This window comes from Polypterus senegalus, chromosome 10 (genome assembly GCF_016835505.1).
Source record: "Polypterus senegalus isolate Bchr_013 chromosome 10, ASM1683550v1, whole genome shotgun sequence".
NCBI classification, from domain to species: domain Eukaryota; kingdom Metazoa; phylum Chordata; class Cladistia; order Polypteriformes; family Polypteridae; genus Polypterus; species Polypterus senegalus.
This window is the reverse complement of record NC_053163.1, coordinates 74678389-74705329: the sequence shown is the minus strand read 5'-3', so window position 1 is coordinate 74705329 and position 26941 is coordinate 74678389. Positions and strand designations below refer to the sequence as shown.

At 36.9% G+C, this 26941-nt stretch overlaps 1 protein-coding gene across 6 annotated transcripts in view; it reads left to right on the top strand.

The window, feature by feature from the left end:
- Positions 1-26941, top strand: part of enox2 (ecto-NOX disulfide-thiol exchanger 2) — a 918217-nt gene that overhangs the window by 771937 nt on the left and 119339 nt on the right. For all 6 annotated transcript variants that reach the window (XM_039765983.1, XM_039765987.1, XM_039765986.1 and 3 more), the window contains one exon: positions 9327-9533. In XM_039765983.1, the coding sequence (XP_039621917.1) occupies positions 9327-9533 (207 nt within the window). The remainder of the gene's footprint in view (positions 1-9326; positions 9534-26941) is intronic.

The window sequence follows — 26941 nt, the reverse complement described above, 5'->3', positions numbered from 1 at the left end:
TAATGTAAACCAAACTAATGATTTAATGTATACTAATGCCCTCTCCAGGATTTGATGTTCTCTGAGAACATAGGAGGGTTGTACCAAAAGTAATTAAATAATCATTTTACGGTTACAATAAATATCGCATTTACTGCACGTCAATAAAATCCTTTGTTTACTTCTCCACAAAGTCTTCATTGAGATTGTCTAATTTTTCCCACAGTTTGAAGTTGTCTTTGCCATACAATGCATTTCCAGCTGTGTGTAACCAGCAGTACACTTTTATCCGTACTGCCTTGTTTCTCTGCTCTTCACGTGTTGATTCTTTCTGGTGAGCTCATTGTATTTACCTTATTTGTTGCTCTCAGCAGACACAATTTGTGGGACACCCCTACGAGGCTGAATTGGCAATGCCTATGCCCCCTGCCTTAAAATGTACTTGTGGCAATGCATATATCTCAATATTAATGTTAAAATTCTGTGTAAATACATTCATTGCAGCTATAGGAATTTCGTTGTTTGCAAGAAATTTAGCCACTATGCATTTTTTAAATAGCATTTATTTGTTAAGACATTTCCTTGCACTGAACTATGAAAAGACGATAGATGACACTACTAGTTATGAGGCTACACATATCAATGTGCTCATTATTTTTTGCAGTAACCTCCGTAATTGATATTTTTTCCATACATCTTTTGTATAAGTCTTAACAGCCATAACCTTTGCTGCCATGTTTCAGTGTGAGTAAGAGATTAGATAAGTTTTAGTGGTAATTGAACGATTTGCTGAAATGAGTACTGCACTTGTGAAACATGTAATTTGAAACTGATGATCTAGTGACCCTTTAGTAACAGAAGGCTAAAATGCATTCAGGAAAAGAACCAAAAAATCCATGCTGCAGCTATCAAGATTGTCATAAGATCAAATATAGCATAATTGTTCCACTGCAGTCATTCACCAAACATATAAATGCAGGTCTTCCTACCTTTAGCATATAATCACAACAGACTTATATAAATATAACCTTTACTGGAAATAGTCACTTGTCACAGAGCAGTTTTTTTACTGCAATAATATACAAGCAGGACTGCTGCCAGCTACATTTGTGTGTCTCTTCATGTAGCTGTATATTGTCAGAGAGGGTCTTAATTTTTTGTCATTTGTCGTTGCAAATAAAGGCAATCACAATTTTTGTTTCCCACTGCAGCCTCCCCAGGGCATGGGAATTCAAAGTGTTAATTAGCAAGAATAGATTTACTTAGGCTTAGAAAGCTTCCAGTCCTGGCGGCTGACTGAATCTTCTGACATACAATCTGGCTACTGCTGTGCTGTCACTATGCCAGGAACCAATTGAATGCATGCTTACTGTGAAAAGAAGACAACTGTTATGATGAAATTATCCTGGAATCTGGATTAATTTCCCCTGCTCTGGCTCAAGTATTGAGAGGAATTAACCTCATTTTTCTCCCAACTATCTGGTAAAAGTTCAGAGAAGTTCAACAAGTTTTTGACAGCTTAGACTTTGTGTCTATGTCATGTATGAAGTAATAGGAAGTCATTTTCTCTAGAAATTACATATTGTAGATGTAATTGACCCAGCAGAGCTGCATTTTCTGTTAACGTGGGAGAATTTTTAAAAATAAAAAAAACATGAAATGCTTGATAGATGAGGCACTTTTTTGGCATTCCAGATAACACCCTCAGAGAAACATTTTGTGTTCTTTCATTTAGTTCTCCTCCTCTTTTGACACATGATGGACTTTTTATAATGTCACATTTGCTGTAATTTGTTAGCATTTTTGTCCTGTTTGTTAATTTAGTGTTCACAGTATGAAGTAGTTTATGTAGCAGCTAAGGAACAGATGCCTTTGAAATACTACATAGTTTGATTCAATCAATATAGGTTGATGCTTTTGACATTATGATTGTACCTTGGTGTCTTTCAAAAACATATTATTAATTCAGGTGAACATTCAGTGTGAGAGCTAGAATCTCCATCAGGTAAATGACTCGGTATAAGGACATTTTGACAGCCCCCCTGGACACTTCTTCTAAACCAGAATCTCTTATAAAGCATTGTTCAATGCCCCAGCCACATTCACTATACATACACCACCAAACCCTTTGTATCTTATTTAGTCAACATTAGTATCAACATGATTTCTCTTATATGCAGCTGGTGTCTTTCATATGTACACTTACACTGCCTATTAATCAAATTAATTATTAACACTTTTCACTGCAAAAATTATCAAAGCAAACAATGTCATAGAAAACAGGATGTAATACAAGGTGTATATTTAAGTTACAGAAAAATATATTCATTGTTTTATTTCTACTCATTTTCTGAACCTCATCTTGCTCATAGTAGGTTGTGGGATGCTGGAGCTTTCACAGTGCAAGAATAGGCTCTACAAGGGCTACTGTTATGTCATTGGGTGTTGTTATGCACACATGAACAGTTCTTAGCTAATGGGAGGACACCGCCTACCAGGAAATATCCATGTCAAAACAGAGTGTACATGCCAACTCCATAGAGACAGTGAAAGGGCTTGGACTGCAACCCTACTTCGTGTAGCTGTGAAGTAACGACAGGGCCACAGTATTGCTTACAGGAGAACAGGGAAATACTCTGTCTTAGTTAAAGTCATTTTCATCTTAAACACTTAATACTCCTTTTACACAGAACATGTATTGCTACACAATTCCATAAGATTTTTTTGAAAATGTTAAATCATAGGGATTAATGAGCAAAATACTATAAATGTAATGAATTATTATTATTATTATGTTATTATACTTAAAATATCACCTACTTTTTCTAGTGTTTCCCAAAAATCCTCTTAAATGACCATTTTGTGTGTGAGTATAATGTACTTCTTTGTTATTTCTGTCTCTGAAGTCACTTACAAAACAAACAACTTACAATTCTTTCATTATATTAAAAAAAGTCATGAAAGTACTACGAAGTAAACATGACATTATAATTTATTATCCAGTGAAGTAAGAGCATATGTAATTTTTTTCTGAAATAAATGCAAAAGAAATAACAGACTCACTTTGTTAAATAAAAGCACATTTTACTAAAGAAGCACTTGTTTTTCTTTTAGATGATGCAGAGTGTTGTTGTTTACAAAGGCACATAGCAACCATTACAAAAAGGGAGAAGAAACAAAAGTGGGATGAGTGAGCAAAGAGAATGTTCTGTATTGTAAAAAGAGACTTTCATTCATTTATGCTCCTTTTACAGTTTCTTTATTCATTTTTATATTGCTATATACTTGTACATCACATAGAATTACATTGTGACATACTGTAACTGTTTAAAGACATACAGACTGAAATGTACCATGTACATGAGGGTATTTGTAGTTAACAGCGGGACTGACATGTTGCTGTTGTAGCACTGGTGTGTGTCAGCCTATAGTTTTTGTGTTCTATTAGAGCACTTGCTTAGAATAATCTTTATGGCCAAATTTATCATCATTTGTGTAGTTTTCTGTCATTGTTACACAGAAAACATACATAGCATAAATAAAACATGTATGAGTGTATATGCAATGTGATCTTTATGGCTGAGTTGGAGTTCCATGATTTACTTTGGCTTTACATGAGTACCAGGTGTCTCTCCTACTCCCCAGAGGTGGTTTCTGATGGGCATCACTGCTGATCCTCTCTCTCAATTATGTTCCCTTGGTTTACTTGGCACTTTTCTCCACATGTTCTGGTGCTGCCCTCCTGTCTTTTCCTTTTGGACATATGTATGTTACCTACTGTCTTACTTTCTTTCCTGAAGTATTCCTCTGTTACCTCAAATCTTTCTTCTTTTAGACCTTTTTTGGCTTCCGCTTAAACTCTCTGAGCGCAAGTTATTCTGTCTGTGTACCCTGGCAGCCAGAGTAATTATTGTCTCCTGCTGGAAGACACCTGAGTGTGGCATTGTTGACAACTGGCATTCGTCCTTGTACGGACATAATACATTTGGAGATGTCTGCAGCGTGGGTCAATGGTGCTTCCAGTAATATAGCTGAATCCTGGTCTGCTACAGCTCAGTTGTGTAAATCTCAGTTTGAATATATATATATATTCATTCCTTGGCTGAGGCTGGGTGGGAGAGGGTGGAAGTTGGTGGGTTGGTTTACTTTGTATGCTATGTCAGTTTATTGATATATCCTGTCAATTGTCCTTGCTTAATAAAAAAGTTAATCACAAAAAAATGAGTAGCAGGTCTCACAATTCTCTCTTTTGGAACAGTATGGGTCAGAACAGAATAACTTTCTTTCAGTGTAAAACCAATACATTTTAAAAGTGCAAGAATACCTGTGCATTCTTAAAGTGGTACAAGCATCAGAGGAAGACACAGACCAATAATGTTTAATAATTTAGGAATTAGCTGTTTTATTTAGAGTTGAAGAGACATCTCCACAGGCAGAGAAGTAAACTAACATGATTCTGAAAAAAATTGAACCTCAAGGTGACCAAGAACTGTTCCTCAGTAGATCTGATTATTTATATTTTATAGTTTATTCCCTTAAAATCCTCCTTTTTGTTTCTCTGAAAACTTCTAGAATGACCTTCTTCAATCAGCCATTTAAAGATTATTTGTAATTGCATGAACTCTCATGAAACGTTTTTGACCATATATGCAGATATTGCATTTAATGTTTTAATTGGACTACATGACAGCAATAAACAGAGGAGTAGCCAGAATGATAATGTGTACTTCATCCACACATGCCTTCTGTAAATATACACTCAGATGAATTAGTTTAATAAACTGCTTTTAATGATCATTTTTGAATAAAGATTGTCATGTCACTCTATGTAGTGAGTGGAACTCTTGCTGTTCTAGCAGAGCTTTTTTGTTTTCAGAATTTTAATTCCAACCTTAAATCAGTGTCAAACTAAGCCTCTGAAGTATTTATTTAGTGTGCCTAAAATGATTTTCATTGCACCAAGCCTTTTTGCTATGCTAATCTAAAAAATAAAAAAAAATGTGATAACAGTCTAAACTAGCTTGTGGCTATCTTAGCTGCTGCCTCATCAATTACCTTCTTAACCCTGTTATCTTTATTTAGCCAATAAGTTAAAATGCAATCAACAGGAAATCATGTAATCCTCCTACTAAAAGGTATGCTAAGAAAGTCAGAGAGCAGACCTTGGATCATTGCCAGGCCTGTCATTAAATGTTAACCATCACTCCTGATTCTTACTTTTACAGCTGTTGGGCTTCTAACTCTGTAAATAAACCTAGCAGGTTTACTGTTGAGAAGATCATGTGTAACAGCATAGGCTGCAGCACTTAATCTTCATTACCTTGTCTTAAAATGATGTGCCATCTTCCTTTTTGGTTTTGGTCTATTGTCTGATTATGTTTTATGTGGTGTACAGCAGCTTTTTTTCACAGCATTGCGAGTTAATCACTCTGAATCTGAGTAAAGATCTTTTCATTTCAGAATTTGTACATCTTTCCTATATCTTTTTAACTTAACTCTTAAGTTATTCATATTTCATATCGTGGGCCATAATAATGGTTTTAAGTTAATTGGCTGTTTGGGCTCTGTACTTGTTTGTTAGCAATGAAGTGAAAGTGAATATCTCTCTGTTATTTAAAAAATTCTTGGGATGAGACGAGACTTTTTCAGAGAGACGAGATGTGACTTTCTCAGAGAGACACTTTCACATCCCATGAAACAAAGAGTAGATGACAAAGTAAAACGTCGTAAAGAATTAAAAAATGTTGCTGCGATACACATGCAGAGCAGGTTAGATATAATGGAAGTACGAAAAGTCTCTGTAAAATGATAGTAAAGATCACATTAGTGCAAACTAACAGAAATTATTACTTGGTGAAATAACGGAAAAGAGATCGAATATATTGTTCAGATTTAAACTTTAAGTCAGAGACTTGCAGATCATCTAATTTGTGTTGCCATCAGGGGAAAAAAAGTATTGTTTCTTCCCAATGAAGAGGCGTATCCACGACAATTAAAAGATTTGTTGTTTGGAGAAAGTGAAATCCACATACATTGTCATGCTTTAGTCACAGAATTGCACAGAAACACAGGAGATTTTAGAGACAGAAATGTTATTCAGACACTTCAAACACACATAAGTCTCTTTCAGGAGAGAATTGAGCTCCGTGTGTAGTCGAAGGGGACAGTTCCGTCTCTCAGTTAAAAGAATAGAAAATCTTCCTCTTCAGCAGCAGCAGATCGAGCAATAAGGAGGTAAAAAAAATCTATATATTTTTTTTCCCCCATTGTATAAGCATTTAAGAGGGGGTTTCAGAGGAGCGACCGTGTCTCCTTGGGGTGCGTTCAGCTCCCCTCTTCACAATGGGAGTGGCAGAGATGCGAAGTGGCTGGCGCGTAGGTGAGTGAAGCCCCCTAGTATTTATGAATGAAGTGAGCAGATTTAAAAAATAGTGTGGAGAGATCATTGCCATATGCCAACTGTTGTCACATTTCATTTTGCAGAGGAGGGAACAATGGACAAAGCTGTCTTTTTGTCAGTCAAGTTTGAGGAAATACAAAGAATAGTAGCACTTTTATCACTAACACATAGAGTTTTACCTTCTGATTCAGTATATTGCAAGTAATGAGTGTCCACCTTGATTATTTTCCTTCCACAATAAGTTATACAGTATTTTAAAGGATTTTTGCCCTGCCATGGTTATTTCCTGCCTTGTTTTTTTTTTTGAGGCTCAACTGCAACTCTCCACTTGGTTAAATGATTCTGAAAATTGAGGAATGGACAGAAACTTAAACTGGCCAAATCTACAAAAAATATTCTAAGAAATAGCATCTTTAAGCAATTAAGCAATGAAGAGAATGTAGATATATTTATGAATGAGATGAACAGATTTATCCTGCAGGGATCATATAGTGAGAACATTGAGGAGGTTGATGACTGCACTACTGACTACTTTAACTTCTGTATGGACATTGTAGTTCCAGTAAGAACAGTACGCTGCTATGCTAACAACAAGCCATTGATTACAAGTGACATCAAGGGCATTTTGAACCAGAAGAAAAGGACTTTTAAAGGCGGTGATCCGCATGAGCTCAAGCGTGTGCAGAAGGAACTCTGAGTCCAGCTCAGGGCGGTGAAGAAGCAGTACAGGAGAAAGCTGGAGCAGAAGTTGCAGAATAACAGCATAAAGGAAGTGTGGGATGGGATGAAGATCATCACTGGCTGCAGCTCCAAGCGGGGTGCCACCATCGAGAGAGACGTGGAGTGAGCAAACCAGATGAACAACTTCTTTAACAGGTTTGACCACCCTAACCCACTCTCACCTCGGAGTACTGCACCCTCCACCCATCCTTCTGCTGATACCAGCATAGGAGAGACATCCACACCCACAATTACAGCAGCCCAGGTGAGCAGAGAGCTGTGGAGCCAGCAAAGCAGTGGGTCCACATGGAGTATCGCCACGACAACAGAAGGCCTGTGCGCTGGAGCTGGGGAGTCCTCTACAGCGCATTTTCAACCTGAGTCTGGAACAGGGGAGAGTCCCAAGGCTTTGGAAAACATCTTGCATCACCCCACTCCTAAAGGTATCATATCCTGGTGAGCTGAATGACTTCCGGCATGTCGTTCTAATGTCACATGTTATGAAGACCATGGAGCGGCTGCTGCTTCACCCCCTGAGGTCACAGGTCCACTATGCCCTCGTCCCTCTGCAGTTTGCATAACAGGGGAGGAACCTAATCAACGACTTTGTTAAATGGTGTGACTCAAACCACTTACATTTGAACACCAGCAAAACCAAGAAGCTGGTAGTGGATTTTAGGAGGACCAGGCCCCTCATGGACCCCGTGATTATCAGAGGTGACTGTGTGCAGAGGATGTAGACCTATAAATACCTGGGAGTGCAGCTGGATGATAAATTGGACTGGAATGCCAATACTGATGCTCTGTGTAAGAAAGGATAGAGCCGACTATACTTCCTTAGAAGGCTGGCATCCTTCAACATCTGCAATAAGATGCGGCAGATGTTCTATCAGATAGTTGTGGCGAGTGCCTTCTTCAACGCGGTGGTGTGCTGGGTAGGCAGCATAAAGAAGAGGGAAGCCTCACGCCTGGACAAACTGGTGAGGAAGGCAGGCTCTATTGTAGGCACGGAGCTGGACAGTTTGACATCCGTGGTAGACTGACGGGTGATGAGCAGGCTCCTGTCAATCATGGAGAATCCACTACATCCACTGAACAGTATCATCTCCAGACAGAGGAGCAGCTTCAGCAACAGACTACTGTCACTGTCCTGCTCCACTGACAGACTGAGGAGATCGTTCCTCCCCCACACTATGTGACTGTTCAATTCCACCTGGGGGAGGGGGTGGGGGGTAAACTTTAACATTATACAAAGTTACTGTCTGTTTTACCTGCATTTTTATCACTCTTACATTTAATATTGTTTTTATCAGTATGCTGCTGCTGGAGTACGTGAATTTCCCCTTGGGATTAATAAAGTGTCTGTTTGTCTGTCTGTCTATCTATCTAAAACATAAATAATTGGTAAATTAACTGTCTAGAAAATCAGTTAAATCTGTTGTTGTTATCATGTGCAGTGCATGTGACGTTAATTGATGGCTCTGAACTAGGTTGGTAAAAGTGAGCATGAGTGCTTCTAGGGTCCTACCTGCCTTGCACCATGTGTTGCTGGGATGGGTTGAATTTATGCTGTATAGCCAATATATAATATAAACTGTGTGCATTTGTGTATACAGTACATGTATTTTTTTATATATACAGATTCTTGTCTAACGTCTGCCTCTCATTGAGACCTTTACTCATGTACTTTGGTTAGCTGAGTTTAAATGTTCAGTATCTTATGATCTGCTCATTCTTTGTGTAACATGGGGATTGTGCTATAAAGATCTGCATGTAGATTTAAGAACTATTACTTTAACATGCTGATGGCTCAAAAACTTTGCAATGACAGTATATTTTTTCTTTGATTGTTAAGGTTGATTTTTTTCAGACTGACATAAATGTTTAAACAGAGCACATGCATGCTGTCTGTTGAAAAGAAGTAGAAGAGGAAAAACAGCATCTGCGCCATGCTCTAGCATCTAGCAGCTCTATTTGAACATGCTCTCACCCTTGATAATGCAATGCTGACTGCTGTCACAGCTTATTTCCTTACATATACTGGCACCTTGGCATTTTAATCTTTTTTATCAGAGTAAAATGTCACAGATTTTGCTTGTCAGTTTAAAAGCAGTACAGCCTGTTAAATGTATATCTTTTCATTCTTTCACATTTTCATTCTTTTTCATTGACCTTCCCCTCATCAGTGTCACAATCTCAAGAACGTCTTTTTTTATTCATCTTACAGATCTGCCTCCACCTGCAACCAGAGAGAGACCTCCAGGCTGTAAGACTGTGTTTGTTGGAGGCTTGCCTGAAAATGCAACAGAGCAGTTGATCGTCGAGATATTTGAACAGTGTGGAGAGATCATTGCCATACGCAAAAGTAAAAAGAACTTTTGCCACATTCGTTTTGCAGAGGAGGGAACAGTGGACAAAGCCCTCTTTTTGTCCGGTAAGTTTGAGGAAATACAAAGATAGCAGTAGCACTTTTGTCACTAACACATACAATGTTACCTTCTGGCTTAGTATATTGCAAGTAGTGATTATTTTTTTAGTAAGTTATATTTTAAAGGATTATTGCCATGTCATGCTTAGTTCCTGCCTAGTTCTTTTTGATTGGGCCCAAAACTGTCACCTTTGAAACTGGCCAAATCTACAAAAATATTCTTGGAAATAGCATCTTAACCTTTTATTACATGTCTCTCACATACTGAAGGTGGCAAATGTAGAAGAAATTAATAGTATAACTAAGAATATGAAAAATGTGTGTACAATTATGTAAACTTGATTTTGAAGTGATATGCTGGAAAGTAAATGTTGTGGCCTCCAGTCAGCTTACAAATTTTATACAACTCACAGTTGTAGATTAGAGAGAACTTTATTTGACCCCAGGGGTAAATTTGGCTTTTTACAGAAGCTCTTTAAATCTATACTAATAAAAGGCAAAGCCCTCATTGACTGACTGACTAACTCACTGACTCATCACTAATTCTCCAACTTCCCGTGTAGGTAGAAGGCTGAAATTTGGCAGGCTCATTCCTTACAGCTTACTTACAAAAGTTAGGCAGGTTTCATTTTGAAATTCTACGCATAATGGTCATAACTGGAACCTACATATGTACATATTTACCGGCCATAGCCTGCAGCTTGGTCGCCATGTGAGGCGGAGTTGCGTCCCTCATCGTTACGCCTCTCACGTAATTGAGTGCCTGCCCATATAAGGCCGTCCGTCAGCGGCAATCCAATAGAAACACTCTGCCGCTAAATTTTCGCGGGTGAAGGACTGTGCTTATGCAGAGGAAGATGAGATGGTGAGAGTGGTGTTTGGCACAAACTCAGCGAAACTGCGAGAGAAACTTTTAAGGGTCATAGCTAACATTAAATAAAGCCGTGGACATCGCACGAGATAGCACAAGCACAGCTGAGAACCTTCGATGCATGTACTCCGAGCAGCTCACGTGAACTGACTGTGAACACAGTACAGTACGCAAACAAAAGCAACAGCTTCAAAGAGCGCTGAACAAAAAACGCATTACACAATTGAGAAGGCAGCAAAAGAATATGAAGCAAGTGACGCATACAAGCATATTCATAAGTGCAGCTACTGCGGAAACAAAGCACACGGTGGAAAAAGTCAATGTCCAGCTAAAGGAAGACAGTGTAAAAAAAACCTGTGCATGCAGTGTGTGATGTCTCAAATAAAGAGGAAGACGAGCTGTTTATTGATGCAGTAAGAAAAGAATCGATGAATGAAACCTGTTATCTTTACAACGGTTGACAAACACGGAATGTAACTTGAACATAACACATCCTCCAAATACGAACCTGATTGAATGAAATAATGATAATCAAATCCTTGATGACAGCAACACTCATAACAGTCACAAAACAATTACATTGACAATCATGTTACGTTATTTTTAAAATGTTCCCTTTTCTTTTTCATTACTTCTTTAACACACTACTTCTTCGCTGCGAAGCGCGGGTATTTTGCTAGTAAATAAATAAATAAATAAATAGGTAGATAAATAAGTAAGTAAATAAAAATACACACACACTTTGGTCTGAACACACGCTGGAATTACTATAAATCATGAAAAACTCAAAAGAAATAAAAGTTCTGACTTGGCAGTCCCAGTCCCAGTACCTAATTATGCAGACATATTGCCGTTGGTATAAAGGAGCCCCACTATTGTTTCTTGTCATGCTTCTTATTAGCTAAAAGTCTTCAATGTTAGTGGGTCAGAGAGAGGATGTGCAGCATCGTTCATAATGGCACTCAATATTGTTTTAATTGTTTTTCATTTGTTTTAACTTTTTCCTTTGCTACTACCTCCAGTTCAGACATGGTCAGACTTTTAGCATGATAACATAGTATACTGGACCAAAATATTTTCATATGCTTAGTCGAGTAATACACTCCTTTTTTAATTAAAGGATATTAATTGCTCCTGTTGACACAAAACATCTAGAATAAGATATTTTAAATTTTTTTTTCCCAAATATAATGAATAACCTACTGAAAAGCACCCATAGACTGCATTTATATACACACACATATATATATATATATATATATATATATATATATATATATATATATATATATATATATATATATATATATAAAGTAAAACCTCAATGTGAAAAATAAATGTTTCATCCAGCTGTCGAAGTGCTAACACAAATTTATCTTTGCTATCACCTTGCAGAGCCCTTTTGCATACCTCTTTCAAAGTGGGAAAATATGTGATTCCTGTTTTTTTGCAACTGGCTGATGAATAATTTAAGTTTTATTCATGGCAGTTCGTCAATCATTTCCTTCTTGTGCTGTAGTTGCAGGTTTAACTTGTACAGGTGACATGTGATGTTGTTGGGGAAAAGTAAATATTTCTTCTAAATTCTGTCACTCGAATCTGGATTTTTATTTTCTTTTGCCGATTGCCATAAGAAATGTGTCAGTTCCAGGGGGTATTGCTTCACTTCTTTCGGTCTTTTCTGGTTTTGGATTCATTTCATCAACGAAGTTAAACAACAAAGCAGTGAAGGCTGACATATTTAAATACTTTTGCTATTTTTTATAAGTCTGTCTCAAAACTCTTTTTCAAACCATTACCCAGTGCCAATAATCTCTGATAAAAATGCATTACTTGCAGTTTACTTTTGTTGTCACAGACATACCTCAGAAACAAGGAAGGCACATTTTCTTAATCTTTTTTGCATCAAAATGGACATATTCAGAAGGTCTTAAGGCTTTTGCTTTCATATCTGGACTCCAGCCTTTGTGCTCCATTTTAAAACACTAGAGCAGGCTTGATCATTTATAAAAATTATAAAAATACATTACTTTAGACCATAATTGTATGAGGCAAATTAACATATACTGTGACTGAGAACAAATAACATTGATTTGAAAAATAACAAACTTGTCCTTTTAACACATAGTGAGAAACAGGCTAATTGGTTACACCTTTTCATTTCCTGTTTTTGCCCAATTAGCCAACAGTTCTTGGTTCACATCCTCCTTTTTGTTCTTTAACTCACTGTGAAGTCAGTTAACTTGTATATCCAACTGAAATTTAAGTTTGGGAGCTGAAGCAAGTGTTAAAACAGAGATGGCATGATACAGTGTAGGTTGACACCAAGTGAGACCAAGACTGGTCAAGACAACTAGCAGGATGACTCAGGGACCTTTTCAGAAAGATAGCCAGATGAGAAAAAGCAATGCCACACAATCTGTCATCGTTGCAGTGTTCAACATGTGAACACACATTTTAGCAACAAATGTAAATTTTCATCCATCCTTCACTTTGCCGTCATTGTCCATTAGTCTACAATTTATCTTCAGTCCCTTACCGTTTATTTTCCCTTCAGAGTTCACATGCTGCTGCTTTTTTCCACACATTACAGACTTTTGCAGGTTAACACTTTTGTCCTGCCAAATAGTCAGAAGTGGTTTGTCACATGAGAGAGTTGAGAGATGAGAGAGTTAGTGCAAATGATGCACATACAGGTAGCGGTCTTTTAGATCATTGTTCAGCATTCAGTATGCGGAATGCTGACTTTAACACAATATTGTTTTTGTTGTTGCTCTTGTTGGTATAGAAAATGTTTTGTACATTGAGCAGAGGAAGGCCAGTACTGAAAGTTTTGTACTACTGATTGAATAATTAATCCTATTTTAAAAATTGGAAGTACTGATTGCTATTCATACACTTGTTTCACTTTTAAGCTCACATTCAGATCATAGCAATTATGCAGATGTCACTAGCAGTAATGATTTCTATTCATAATTGCTGTTTGTCTCTTTGTGGCTTTGGTGCTCTGTTTTAAGGATCTCCTACTACATATTTACTTGTATTTGATAGTAGTTTTGGGCATGATTATCTTTCATGTTTATCAGCTTCTTTATGTTTATATCCAGTGCCACTGAAGACACAAAGCAGGCCATGCCCAATTTTTTCTGATGTGAGCACAAGAAACATAAGGTCATGTATCATGGCTACATTACATACTAAACAGCTGCAGAAATCTGTGTGCTGTAGGAGTTAAACATACTGACACTGATATACTTAGGTACAGGGGTTACAGCTTTAGAATTATATTAACAAAAATGAAAATATATAATGTATATGTTATGTATAAGAGTATATTACAGAACTGTTCAATGATAATCGTAACCAACCTAAATTAAAGAAGACAGGCAGGTGTCTGATATTGGAGAATGAGCAGAAGAAGGCTATGGATAGCGTGACAAAAGGGAAGGCAGCTGGTCCACCAGGGATAGTCACTGAAATGTTGACAGCGCTAGATGAGTTTGGTATTAAATGTATCAATCAGTTGGCAAATAAGATTTATGAAGAGGATTATTTTACAAAAGAGATGTGTACTGTAAATCTACATTAATTTCTGTTCCGAACAAACCAGGTGCTACAACGTGTGAGCTACATCGAACGATTAGTCTCATGATTTAGATAACCAAAGTGATACTTAAGGTGTTATTAAACTGGCTGCATGGAAGAACAGTTGGTGAAGTGTCAGAAGATCAATACGGTTTTAGGCCAGATAAAGGAACAAGAGCTATTGATGTACAGAAAGATATCTCTTTGTTTTATAGATTATGTGAAATTATTTAATCATGTGAGGTAGGAGCCATTAATTGAAATGCTTGCATCTATCGATGTGGAAGGACAAGATTTGGAGTTGTGTCTTGTCTCCTGGTCTTTTTTATTATATACAGAAATGATCATGCAGTATATCAGAGAGCTTGAAGGGATTAAGGTTGGAGACGTGAATATAAACAATTTGCGGTACACAGATGATACAGTGCTGTTAGTTGATGAAGAACAAAAACTGCAAAAATTTGTGGATATTGTAGTAGAAGAAAGTTATAAGAAGGGTTTGAAAATCAACAGAAAGAAATCTTATGTGCTGATATACTCAAACAAAACAACTAGTCCTACCTGTCAAAGGAGAAGCACTGGAGCAGGTGGGTCAGTTTATATATCTGGGTAGCATGTCTGATGTGAGAACTGACCAGGAGATAAAGCATCAAATTGCCATAGCTAAGAGTGATTTCAAAAAGATGGATTGGGTGTTGTTATCAAAAAGTGTTTCACTAATTATTCAACAGCAAATATTGAAATGTTATGTTTGGTCAACTCTTCTGTATAGTTGTGAGAGTTGGACGATTATTAAAGCTATTGGGGCACGCTTAGAAGCATTGGAAATTTGGTTTCTCAGAAGGATGATGAAAATGTCATGGACTAAAAAGATTACTTACTGTATGTACAGGTGTTGCACAGAGCTGGAATGACTCAGGAATTGCTAGAAGTGATTGTGAAAAGACAAATTCAGTTGGCCATGTGTTGCAAAAAGAAAAATTGGAGTAATTAGTACTGATCGGACGGATAGAGGGAAACAGGCAACGGTTCGTCAGTGATTAACATTTCTTGGCTGGCTACAGCAAGTAACTGGAATGAAGACACTCGACATATTGAGGAATCTCAAATACAGAAATGAGAAAGAAGCCATAGCTGCCGCCCACATCAGGATTCTGGCATGGCACTTTGAATGAATGAATGTATATGTTTATACAATTCTTAATTTGTGTATAATTTCAGAATACCCTAGGTAATTGAAACCTTTGAAAGAAAACAACAAACTGTAATTTTAGCATCTATGGGGTTTAACAACAGGATGTCTGAGCATTTACATTAGTATTTTACACATTTTTCTAATTTGCAATTAAATTAAAATGACTAACTTTCTTAGCAGTCACAACTAACCATATGAAACTGTTTTTTCTGCTGTTTAAGCAATGCCTGTTTTGCAACTCTAAAGTCTAATGTAATGGCTGTATTAAATTAAAAGTTTATTTTATATTTATTTATATATATATATATTTATATCTGATAATAATAATAATAAATAAAATGTTTGAGCATTTAGATATAAAATAATATAGCTTTTTGGGGAAATCTGTGCCCATTTATTGCCATAACAGTTTAACCCATTTTTGGGTCACAAGGGTTCAAAAAAGTAAAATACAGAAAAGTAACTCAAGAACAAGGAAGAGTGTTGAACAGAATTTTGCTTAGAGAGATACTCAATGTCTTTAACTTTAAATCTCAGTGCCACGTCAGGCTACCCCTTAGTTGACCTGCCTGTGTTCCAGTTGTTAAATAAATATTGTATATATACACAAACAATTATACTAAAGTGCTTTCCATGTAAAACACCTTGAATGAGTGTTTGTTTGACGATGCTTTTATGCTTGTGGAATACTAGCACTTCAATTCTGTCCATCATTGTATACGTAGCTGTAACTTGAAGGCTAATATCATTTACCAGACAGGACTTTACACAGATATTGTGCTACTGCTGGGAATGTGGTTTATTATTTAGTTAATCATCAACTTTGCTTTTGGTTTAGCTAATAATTAATAAAACATTTTTCTAAAGTTTCCTATATTTCTTTTTCCAACCATACATACAATCCAAGTAGCTGAGCCGCAATTAACTTGAGAAACAGAATTATATAAATTATTGAGAAAGAGGGGAATTATCTACTCTATATATATATATATATAAAATCCTAGGCCTAAAAGTGCAACGATTTTATGTGACGTTTTTTGTCACGCTTTAAATCTGGCATATTTTAAAAACCTACATATATGTGTTTGGCATCATTCTTTTCTGAATTATCGAACTTTAATGTGATATTGTTAGATTTTCAGATTCTTATTTCGTTTTTAAATTATAAACTAAAAAATAACGAGAATTCGTGTCCCGTGAGACAAGAATTTGTGCCAAGAGATTTAACCACGCCCAGAGCCGGTAATAAAAGACAAAGAGTAGATGACAGCAGACAGCTGCTTTATAGGTTTTAAAATGTTCAAAGCGCCGCACGAGATGCAGATGCGGGGGCAGCAGCAAGCCAGCAGCTGATCGAGCAAAGAGGAGGTAAAAAAAACTGTATATATTTCCCATTGTTTCACCATTTAAGAGGGGGTTGTGGAGGAGCGACCGTGTCTGCATTCACCCCCCCTCTTCACAACATGAGAGGCAGAGATGCATAGTGGCTGGCACGTTGTGCAGAATAGGGAGCTTGGCGAGTGAAGCAAGCAGGGGGTAACCCTGCAGTATAGACATAAAAGGCAGAACAGAAGACACCTAAACATATAACACAAAATGTTCTTTTCTAGGAAGTGCAGTGTTTCATAAAATAAATATATGATTTTAGAGATATTTTAGCTATTAAAATGTATACTGTTGTGCTTGTGGCATGCAGCAAATATCCACCATAATGAAAGGATATGTATCTGCCTGTGTGTCTGTTCAGTTGCTATGTCTCTGTCATTCCAATAGGTGACACATTTCAGTCATTAACACTACTTTTATGAATCCTATCCCAAATTGCACATAACAGAGGCATATGCATTACATGGTACACTGCAGATGTTACTTCTGAGGTCTGCTTTGATTACTTCCAATTCTACCTGCTATAATCTATAATCAGTATGTCACTAACATGTATGATTTAAATGGTTAGTCAGACATAAACAGTATGTGACGTTTTAGTTATATTAACACATAGATTTAGCTTGTGTATATGCATGCATAAAAGAAATGTAGCACTGCATGATGCTTGCCAGGGCCAATTCAATTGATTTCAATAGCTTTCAATTTTTTATATTTCTTGGATACATTTTTTCTGTTATTTAAAATATGTTTTCTGAAGATTGTTTATTCCAGGAAAACCTAGAGGCTTCATTTTTAATGGTTGCATGGGTCTCCGACAACAAGCTTATCCTTTTATCTTTTGCACCAGAGGCTTTTGTTCAATGATGTTGATGTGGTATCTTCTTAGCTCTTTTTTCAAGAAGTTAATTCTGCATTAAAAGTCACACTAAGTGCTATTTTCTATAGTATTCAAGTATTTTGTCCCCTACCATGTATTTTGATGTGTGTATGTAAGTGTTTTTGAGATATAATAGACAGCAAGATAATTTTGGGGAAACTTGTAGCCCGTGCAAACTTTTATTATTTTGGAGGTTAATTATTTTGGCTTGCCAGTTGGTCCTTTGTCAGGTGTGTTTTGTGTTTCAGTAAGAGTACCAGTAGTAATAGTCACTTTGACTGATTGGCATTTGGCTCCTATTTAAAAATGGCATCATCTGCATTACACATCTTATCATACACACTAACTAGAGGTCTGTGGAGTAACACACTTCGCACATGAGGATGTACAGGATAGAGCAAGAGAGAAAGACATAGATTTCATAATACTTTTTTAAGGGAAGGTATATGTTCTGCTTATTAGCCAGATTTTCTCTTTGAGGTGTGGGTCATAGGTGCATCACTGTGCCCATCAGAGTAGCCAAGAGTTCAGCTAGTGGGTAATTCCATTTCAAATCATCACACTTTTGGACCTTACTGTTAAAGATTTAAATGAAATTAAAAATTGTCTTGGGTAACATCAATTTTATTGGATGAAATATACTGTAGGTCAGAAGGCTTTGGACTCTGAATGTTGGCTGATATTACAGTGTATAGACAAACCTCAACTGGGGTTTCTACTGAAGACAGAGTAGCCTCTCTCCTATAGCAAGGAGGACATCCATACTTCAAGTTTATTATTTTTGCATGGAAAGCTTTGTGCAGTTCTGATAGTCAAGAGAAAGAAGAGTAATGTCCGCTTAGTCCTACACAAACAAAAGTAATGCACCAAACTGGTAAGCACACTATAAACAAAAGCAGGTTCATTTTGTAACCATTTGTTACCAGTTTTATTTTTTTTAATTGATTTTATTAAAAGCAAGTACCATTGCATACAATCAAGTAAAACTTAACAAGACTAAATTCAATTGAACCCCCACCCAAGAGAAAGAGAGGAAGGCTAATAGCCAGAGTAAAAAAACTTTAAGAGTAGAAAAGAAGGAAGATAATCCTTTTCCCTAAAGTAAATACTTAATCTAAATATTATTGATTAGATCCTGCCTGGTTTTAAAAAAATGTTTCAACAGATTATCTAATTAAGAATTGGATTTTTTCCAATTTCAAATAGTATATAACATCAGTTAGCTACTGACTTAAAAGAGGTGGGCTAGGATTCTTTCAGTCGATCAAGATAAGTCTACGTGCTAGTAGTAAAGTAAAGGCAATTACAGTTTGGTGGTTGTTCTCTACTTTAAGGCCTTTTGGGAGTATAACAAACACAGTTATTAATGGATTAGGGCTGATTGTGATATCAAGGCTGTCTGATGGGCATTTAAAGATTTTGGTCCAGAATGATGTTAATTTGGTACATGCCCAAAACATGTGGCCTAGTGAGGCTGGAGCTCGATTGCAATGTTCACAGGTTGGATCTTGCCTTGGAAACATTTTGGACAATTTTAAATGAGATAAATGTGCTTGATAAAAGATTTTAAGTTGAATAATCGTATGTTTTTCTCATATGGAGCTAGAATGAATTATGAATTCTGTACATGGCTGCCTTCCACTCCTTTTCTGAAATGTTGAGTAAGAGATTGTTTCCCCATTGTACTCTGGGATCTTTGAAAGGTGGAGACTTTAAAATGTTTTTATATAGTATAGAAATGCTGCCTGAAGATTCAAGGCTGATCCATATTGCTTCTTGAATAGAATTAGGTGGGAGGTGAGAAAAATTGGGCAGATTTCATTTAGCAAAATTTCTGATTTGGAAATAGTGGAAAAATTGTGTTGAGAGGAAGTTAAATTTGGAGAGTAATTGCTCATAGGATGCAAAGACATTATCTATATACAAATCTCTAAATGATTTAATCCCATAGGTTTTCCAAATATTAAAAACTGTAAGTTTGAGAAGGTGGAGAAAGTCGGTTACTGTGTAGAGGTGCAACATTTAAAAGCTTCTCTGTCTTGAAGTGCTTCCTATATTGGTTCCATATTAGAGTGGATGACGGACAATTGGGTTGTTAGTATATTGATGATAAATTGTATTTACTGGGGAATATAAAGCAAGGAATATAAAGAAGTGCTGCAGGTTTTTGTTTATATTGCAGACCAAGCTTCTGTATGTTCATCTATTTGTGTCAATGTCCAGGTTTTTATAGCTTTTATATTTGCTGCCCAGTAATAAAATTGAAAGTTACATAGAGCCATGCCACCTTATGCTTTAGATCGCTGTAGTGTCACCCTTTAAATGTTTGGATATTTTGAATTCCAAATAAATGAAGTTATGATTGAATCTAATCTCTCTATTATAAAAAAAAATCCTGGAAAGGAAAAGCAGGGTGACGATACGTGATCTTCTCGGAAGTTCTCGGAAGACATTTAAAAGACCCGTGAGACGCAAACAATATCAAATAACACTCAGTCATTTAAAGGCACATAGCACACACAGATCCTGTGCTCTCAGCACATATAAAACGTATAAGGACAATGCGTTCTAGATGAAACGTCAACAAAAGAAGCAGCACGGAGAAAAGAGACCCAAAAGCGCTGGAGAGAAAAAAAGGCAGATAAGAAATTATGAAAGCAGTGGAATTCGAGAGGGTCAAACAAACGATGGCACGATACACATGCAGAGAAAGGTAAAGAATATGAAAGCAGTAAAATTCAAAAGTATTGTAGCGTCCCAGCCAAGTTGAAGCCTTTTTTGTTTTAAGTGACTATTAGGTCCAACTGAGGGAGGGCGGAGTACAGCACAGAAGACTGATATCAGTGCAACGGCACCTCCTTAGCATGCCTTCAGTCCCTCCCCCCCAACAACGCGAGCAGCATTATACGTCCTGAGAAAGAGATTTAACCACCCCCAGGGTCAGAAATAAAGGACAAGTATTGTGTTTACAACATCACATGAGACAAGGCAGTGAGACATCATTTAAAACAAGTCCATGGACATCTAACCTAGCAGTTGTTGGATGGCTGCTGGTAGACACACTTCATGTGCTCCCAGCTCTTAAAACAATGACAAGAGAGAAAACACGCAGCTCGCCAGCAGCAAAAAGCCTGCAGATGATCAGAATGCTTCTCCTTAGCGTGTGTTCAGCCAAACTAACCCTCACCAACCCCTTCCACTCCACCCCCTTCACAACGTGAGCGACAGAGATGAGAAGTGGCAAAAGGAAAGCTGCTGTACAGGCTTTGAAATGATCGGGCAGCGAGAAAAGCAGAACAGGCAGCTTGTCAGCAGCAGAAAGACAACAGATGATCCGATGGCATCTCCTTAGCGTGTGTTAAGGCCCACCCCCTTCACAACACAAGGAGCGTTATACATCCTGCGAGAAAGAGATGCAACTATGCCCGGGGCCAGAAATAAAGTATTGTTTCATATGCATTATTTTCACTTTTGTTTTAAAACTTTTGTAAAAACAATTCACATGAAACTAACAATAATTTTCAATTTTATATCTAGTAAACCAAACCCAGGGGTGGGTGAGCGAAGCAAGCAGGGTGCGGAGCCCCCTAGTTTCTTAAAAAAATGATTTGTTAATGTGTATGTGGATGCTTTGAAATAGAAAAAGAAGCTTAGGAAGGATGTTCATCCTGCCAGTGTTAATTCTCCCTGCTTAAGTAAGATGGAGAGTAGACTATCTATGAACATCTCGTTTAACTTTGTCCATTCAAACAGCAAAATTTTGTTGAAAAAGTGCTTTATATATGTATTCTTGTAATGTTTACCCCTAGGTATTTAAACTGTTCTGTTATGATAAAAGAGAAGGTATCCAATATAATGTCATGTGCTAGAGCATTTACTGGAAAAAGCACACTTTTATTCAAATTCATTTTGAGTCCAGGTATCTTTTGAAATTCTGCTAATGCTGTTAGGGCTGAAGGCACAGAATTTTGTGGATCTGAGCTATATATATTAAGGAGGTTATCAGAGAAGGACTTGAACAGAAGATATCAGAAAATATCATAAGCAGATCTATTTGATGTTTTCTGATATCTTCTGTTCAAGTAGTTCTCTGATAATTCCCTTTATCTTTGATGCATTTCAAAACTGAACAGCCAATAGTTCAATGGTGATTGCTAATAGCAGTGGTGACAGAGGGCATCTTTGTCTAGTACCATGTTCTAGTTTGAAGTAGTCTGAAATAATGTTGTTACTACAAGCTTCTGGAATGGTTTATAATAGTTTGATCCATGCACATATGTTCGGGCCAAACTGAAATTTGTGCAACGTAGTGAACAGGTAGTTCCATTCAACCATATTGATTGCATTTTCTGCATCCAAAGATACTAAGGTCACCAGGGTCTTAGAGTTTATGGGTGAATATATTAAATTAACTGGCAATGAAGATTGGTAGCTAAGTGTCTGCCTTTAATAAATCTGGTTTGGTCTTGTGATATTACCAAAAGAAAAAACTTCCTCAACCTTTCTAGCTCTGACTTTGGAGAGTATCTTAACATCTTTATTCAGAAGTGATATTGGTCTGTATTATCCATCCATTATCCAACCCCCTATATCCTAACTACAGGGTCACGGGGGTCTGCTGGAGCCAATCCCAATAAACACATGGGATAAGGCAGGAAACAAACCCCGGGCAGGGAGTCAGCCTACCACAGGGTCTGTATTATGCACATTGCAATATGTCCTTATTTTTCTTAGGAAAGACGGTAATTAATGCTTGGTGAAAAGTTTGAGGTAGAATTTTATTGTCTGTGGCTTCTATAAATATTGCTTATAAAAGGGGAAATAACTTAATTGAACATTTTTTTTAAAATTCAGCAGTGTAGCATTCAGGGCCTGCTGCTTTCCCACGCTGAAGTGAGATTATAGTGTCTAGTAATTCTGAGTGTCAGAGGTATATCAAGTTCCTTTACACTGAGAGTATCTTACTGTGGTATCTGTAACGCATCAACAAACAAATTAGATTGTGTCTTGCCTTCTTTAAGCTGAGTAGATTATCAGGGCTATTATATTTTTATGGTCAATGATTTTATCTCCATCTGTGTTGGTAATTACTGATATTGCATTGCGAACTTCCTGATTGTGGTTTTGTTGAGCGAAGATCTTATTAGCCTTCTCTCCATGTTCAGAGCAATGATATTGTGATTTTAAAATTAGTTGTTCCGTTGCTTTTGTTTTCAAGAAGTTGAGTTCCGATTGCAAAGCCTTTCTTTTCCTATAAAGTGCCTCATTTGGAAAACTGGCATTTTCTTGATCTATTCTGGTATTTTAATTTTAAATTTTAAGTTAATATCAATTACAAACTGTATAATTGTTTCTTCAGTATTAGATATTATCGCCCTTGTAGCCAAAGACCTATCCAGACATGGATTTAAAACACAATTAAAGTCTCCAGCCATTATACTTTTATGAGTGTCCACATTAGGATTTGATACAAATATGTTTTGGATGAAATCTCTATCATCCACATTGGGTGCATAGATATTTATCAAAATCACTTTGCAGTTAAATAAATTACCCATCACGATCACATATCGCCCTTCTTAGTCAGATACTACATCTGATACTACAAATGAAATTGTTCTATGTTTTAATATTCCCACACCTCTAGCTTTCTTTGCATAGCTGGAGTGGAATATTTGGACAGTCCAATCTCATTGCAACTGAAACTCATCCTGGCTTAATAAGTGAGTCTTGTAAAAATACTATCTTGGCATTTAGACCTGTTAGGTGAGAGAATACTTTTTTCCTCTTTAATTCGTGATTAAGACCTTTTACATTCCAGCTCACAAAGTTTGCTGTTTGGTCACAGAGACAAATTTTGTTTACTTTTTGCAGTCTTAAGTTAAGGTAATATATTAGTGCATAAGATAACTTTAACCTTATTTTCCAATTTTTCCTGGAGTTATGGCTATGAAGCTTATTGTTGTGTTGGCACTTACAATTGTGAGGGTAAAAAGGATAGATTAGAAATAGCTTGCTCTCTTTGTCTCCCCACCAGACCCCCCCACCACCATGCTCCCCCAGTTTGCCTCACCACAATTGCCTAGACCACACTTCACACTGTCCTCTGACAATCCTAGAGGCAGAGCACGTCCAAAACAAAACAAGCCTCCTCAGCAGGGATAAAATTAAAGTAGGGATATCTATTTGCAGTATAGCCCAAATATTATAAACCTAGAATATAATCTTAAACAGTCCTGAAAGAATAAGCCCAAGGATTGACATTAGACTGTACCCATGGACAGGCAGATAATGTATGATAGTAGATGTTATCAATTTTACAACCGATATAATCATAGTTACACATTATGATTTGATATTCTTTTTCTAGAATATCTGAGGCTTTTCGTAGTAAATATATAATCAACAATTACAGTAGACATATACTGTAAATATACTGCAGAACACAGCAGAATCTTAGTTACAGGTACACATGTACTTGTGAGAGAATTTTTATTATATAATTATATTATATTATGGAATATTTATTATATATATGTATTTATACATATATTTATTATATATATGTGTATATATATACAGTGATCCCTCGCTATATCACGCTTCGACTTTCGCGGCTTCACTCTATCGCGATTTTTTTCTCATACACGCTTACGTCACTACGCATGCTCTTTCTGAGAACTTTTATCTAAGATCTACGATGGCTCCTAAACGTGCTGCTTTTTCTAAGCCTTCTGACAATAAAACTAAGCGCCGGAGGAAGATGCTCACTATCCAGGAGAAGGTGAAACTCTTGGATATGATTAAAGATGGCAATACCCTACAAAAACCTCCTCACGCATATGAAAAGACAGTGCCAGCAACTGCCTATCAAGATGTTCTTCAGCCGCGCACCCAGATACCCACTGCCTACTCCTAGTACTTCTTCACTGAAGACAACAACGCACCTGCTGAAGATACTGCACCGCCTCTGAAGACTCTCCTACTGAGGTCGTGCCTTCATAGGTTAGTGGTTGTATGCAATTAAATGTACAGTACAATAATCTACTATATAAAAGCGTTCGGGATTGTCCGCTTATTACAGACTTACTACTTGCGGCTTGAGGTACGAAGTGACGCAATGTGAGCAGAGTTCTGGTGCTGTCATCGTTCCCTTGCTTTTGTGCGCGATGCACTGGAAAAATAGACAAAATGATGTCTCTGGAAATAATTAATGTTGATGGAGTACAAATGCCTCACCGCATAGTAAATATCACAGGAGATGGTGCTTGCTTATTCTCAACTATAGCTTATTTAGTGAATGAAACTCCGTCTTTAGCGGTACAGATTCGGGCTGACATTGTACGACTTTGGACAGGCACTTGAGGGGATAAAAAACGTAGGTTTTCGGGAGATGTTATGAATGGGCACTTTGATGTTCTCATTCTCTACACTTACATGCCTGATGTACACATGGAGCGCACAAAAATTGAGGATAAAAGTCGGTCGCTTTAAAAGGCGAGTGTGCCCAGTAATATAATATTTGTAATGTCTAATATGTCTTATTTTCTCTTATTTTGTCTAATATATTGTGTAATATGAGTGTAATGGTGACTAAAGGGTGTTATTTCATGTCTAGAGGGCTCTAATAATGTTAAAAAACGTATTTAGAAGGTCGTAAACAGGTTTTCTATACTCTAACTGCGAAAATATTTGATTTATAAATAAAGAATCCTACTTCGTGAAAATTCATTTATCACGGTAGAGTCTGGAACGGATTAACCATGATAAACGAGGGTTCACTCTATATATATATTTATTATATATATATATATAATATATAATTTGGCAAAAGCTTTTATTAACAGGAACATAAAATCTGATACTAAGTAAAAAAAAAAATTTTTTTTTAATTATAAATGCAGGTTCCATAATGTACTTTGTAGATCAAGCTTGTGGAGAAGACCAATTTTATATTTGATACATTTTTATAGAGGAATGCCAGTGGTCAAAGAATAACATACTGTAGGTTTATACTAGACACAGTTCTTTCCCCCCTTTACAGATGCAGCAAAAATGTAACACATGTAATCCTTATTTTTCATTTCAGCTTTGTTTAAGGAATTCTCTGTTTGTCAACCCAGCAGCCTCCAAAAGACATGTGTTGGTTGAAAATGTTAATTTTAAGTCCATTGTAATAATAAAAGGCAAATCAGACACATGGCAGCTGTTTCCCATTATGTTTAATGAGAAAGAAAACCAGCTTTTGTTTGCTATGATGAATGAATTTTAGTATAAAACAGCAGCAACTCAATTTGTCTCAGTCTGAAAAGTACAAACAATCGCATTATGCTGGTATCAACTAAAATCAACAAAATTGTTATTTATATCGTGATATGATTTTCTTGCCATACCTCATTGCACTTTTCCATAGGCAATGCACATGCTCATTGTTACTCTTTTTTTTCCATATACAATGCATTTTTCTCTGATAAGAAAATTTGGGGGATGGGGCAGTTTGAAACAGAATACTTCACAGACTGTTACGCTGTGCTGAAATTCTTTATAATACACGGACTGCAGAAAACATCAGGAGCGGTGAGGAGCTGCATGGATATACTGCAGAGCTCATTATTACAGAAGGCAGCACCAATAGTGGCATTTGGTAGTGTTATAACAGTGATTAAAAATATTAAAAGTTTATAGAATTTCTATAAATCACAATTCTGTGTTGCCATTAAAACCTAAAATCAGAATTGCCTCATTATGCTATGCACTTAAATAAGTGTCTACCAACAAAAAACAGTAAAAGCTACTAATTATCATCTTCAGTCATTCTCTTTTGTATCATATTCTCAACAAGGCGACTCAGCTTGCTCTATAAAAAATAATCAGTAACATGTTTGTAAGACTTGATTCAGTTGCATTGTGGCTTAGCTTTATCCTATAATGTACCTTTTACATTTCTTCAGTCATGTGTTTCTATTCAATATGCCACAGAAAGTATTTAAAGCTCTTTTGGTTAGCATTGTGAACGTAGTAATAACATGCAAGTGGGCAATGGCGATAGCACTTCCAAAAATTGAAGTGTGGTATAGCGGGTCCACATCTCACGTCAAGAGGCCAATTTTAAATAAATAATCGCCGCGCTCGCGGCTTAGCGAGGGGGCGTGGTGGTGTGTGGCTGAAGAGGTTCCTGAAGAGTTTGTGATGTGGCCGTTTCTCACCCACCTAAGTGTACAAGTGAGAAATGGTCCGCATCCGTAATTGTTCCTAGGAGCTGCTGATTGCTACAGCTCTCATAAATAAATAGAATAAAATAAATAGAATCACAAGGTGACTAGAGGGGGGAGAAAAAGAAACAGGTTGCGGGAGGAAGAAAACAGAAAGCAGGAAGCTAGAGAGAAAACTGGTGTGAGTGAGCGAGAGAACGAACGCGAGCATGTGCTCGCAGGCAGGCAAGCAGCTGGACAGTGAGCCCTAGTAGTGGTGTTTGGTCGACACTTGGTGGGGCAGAA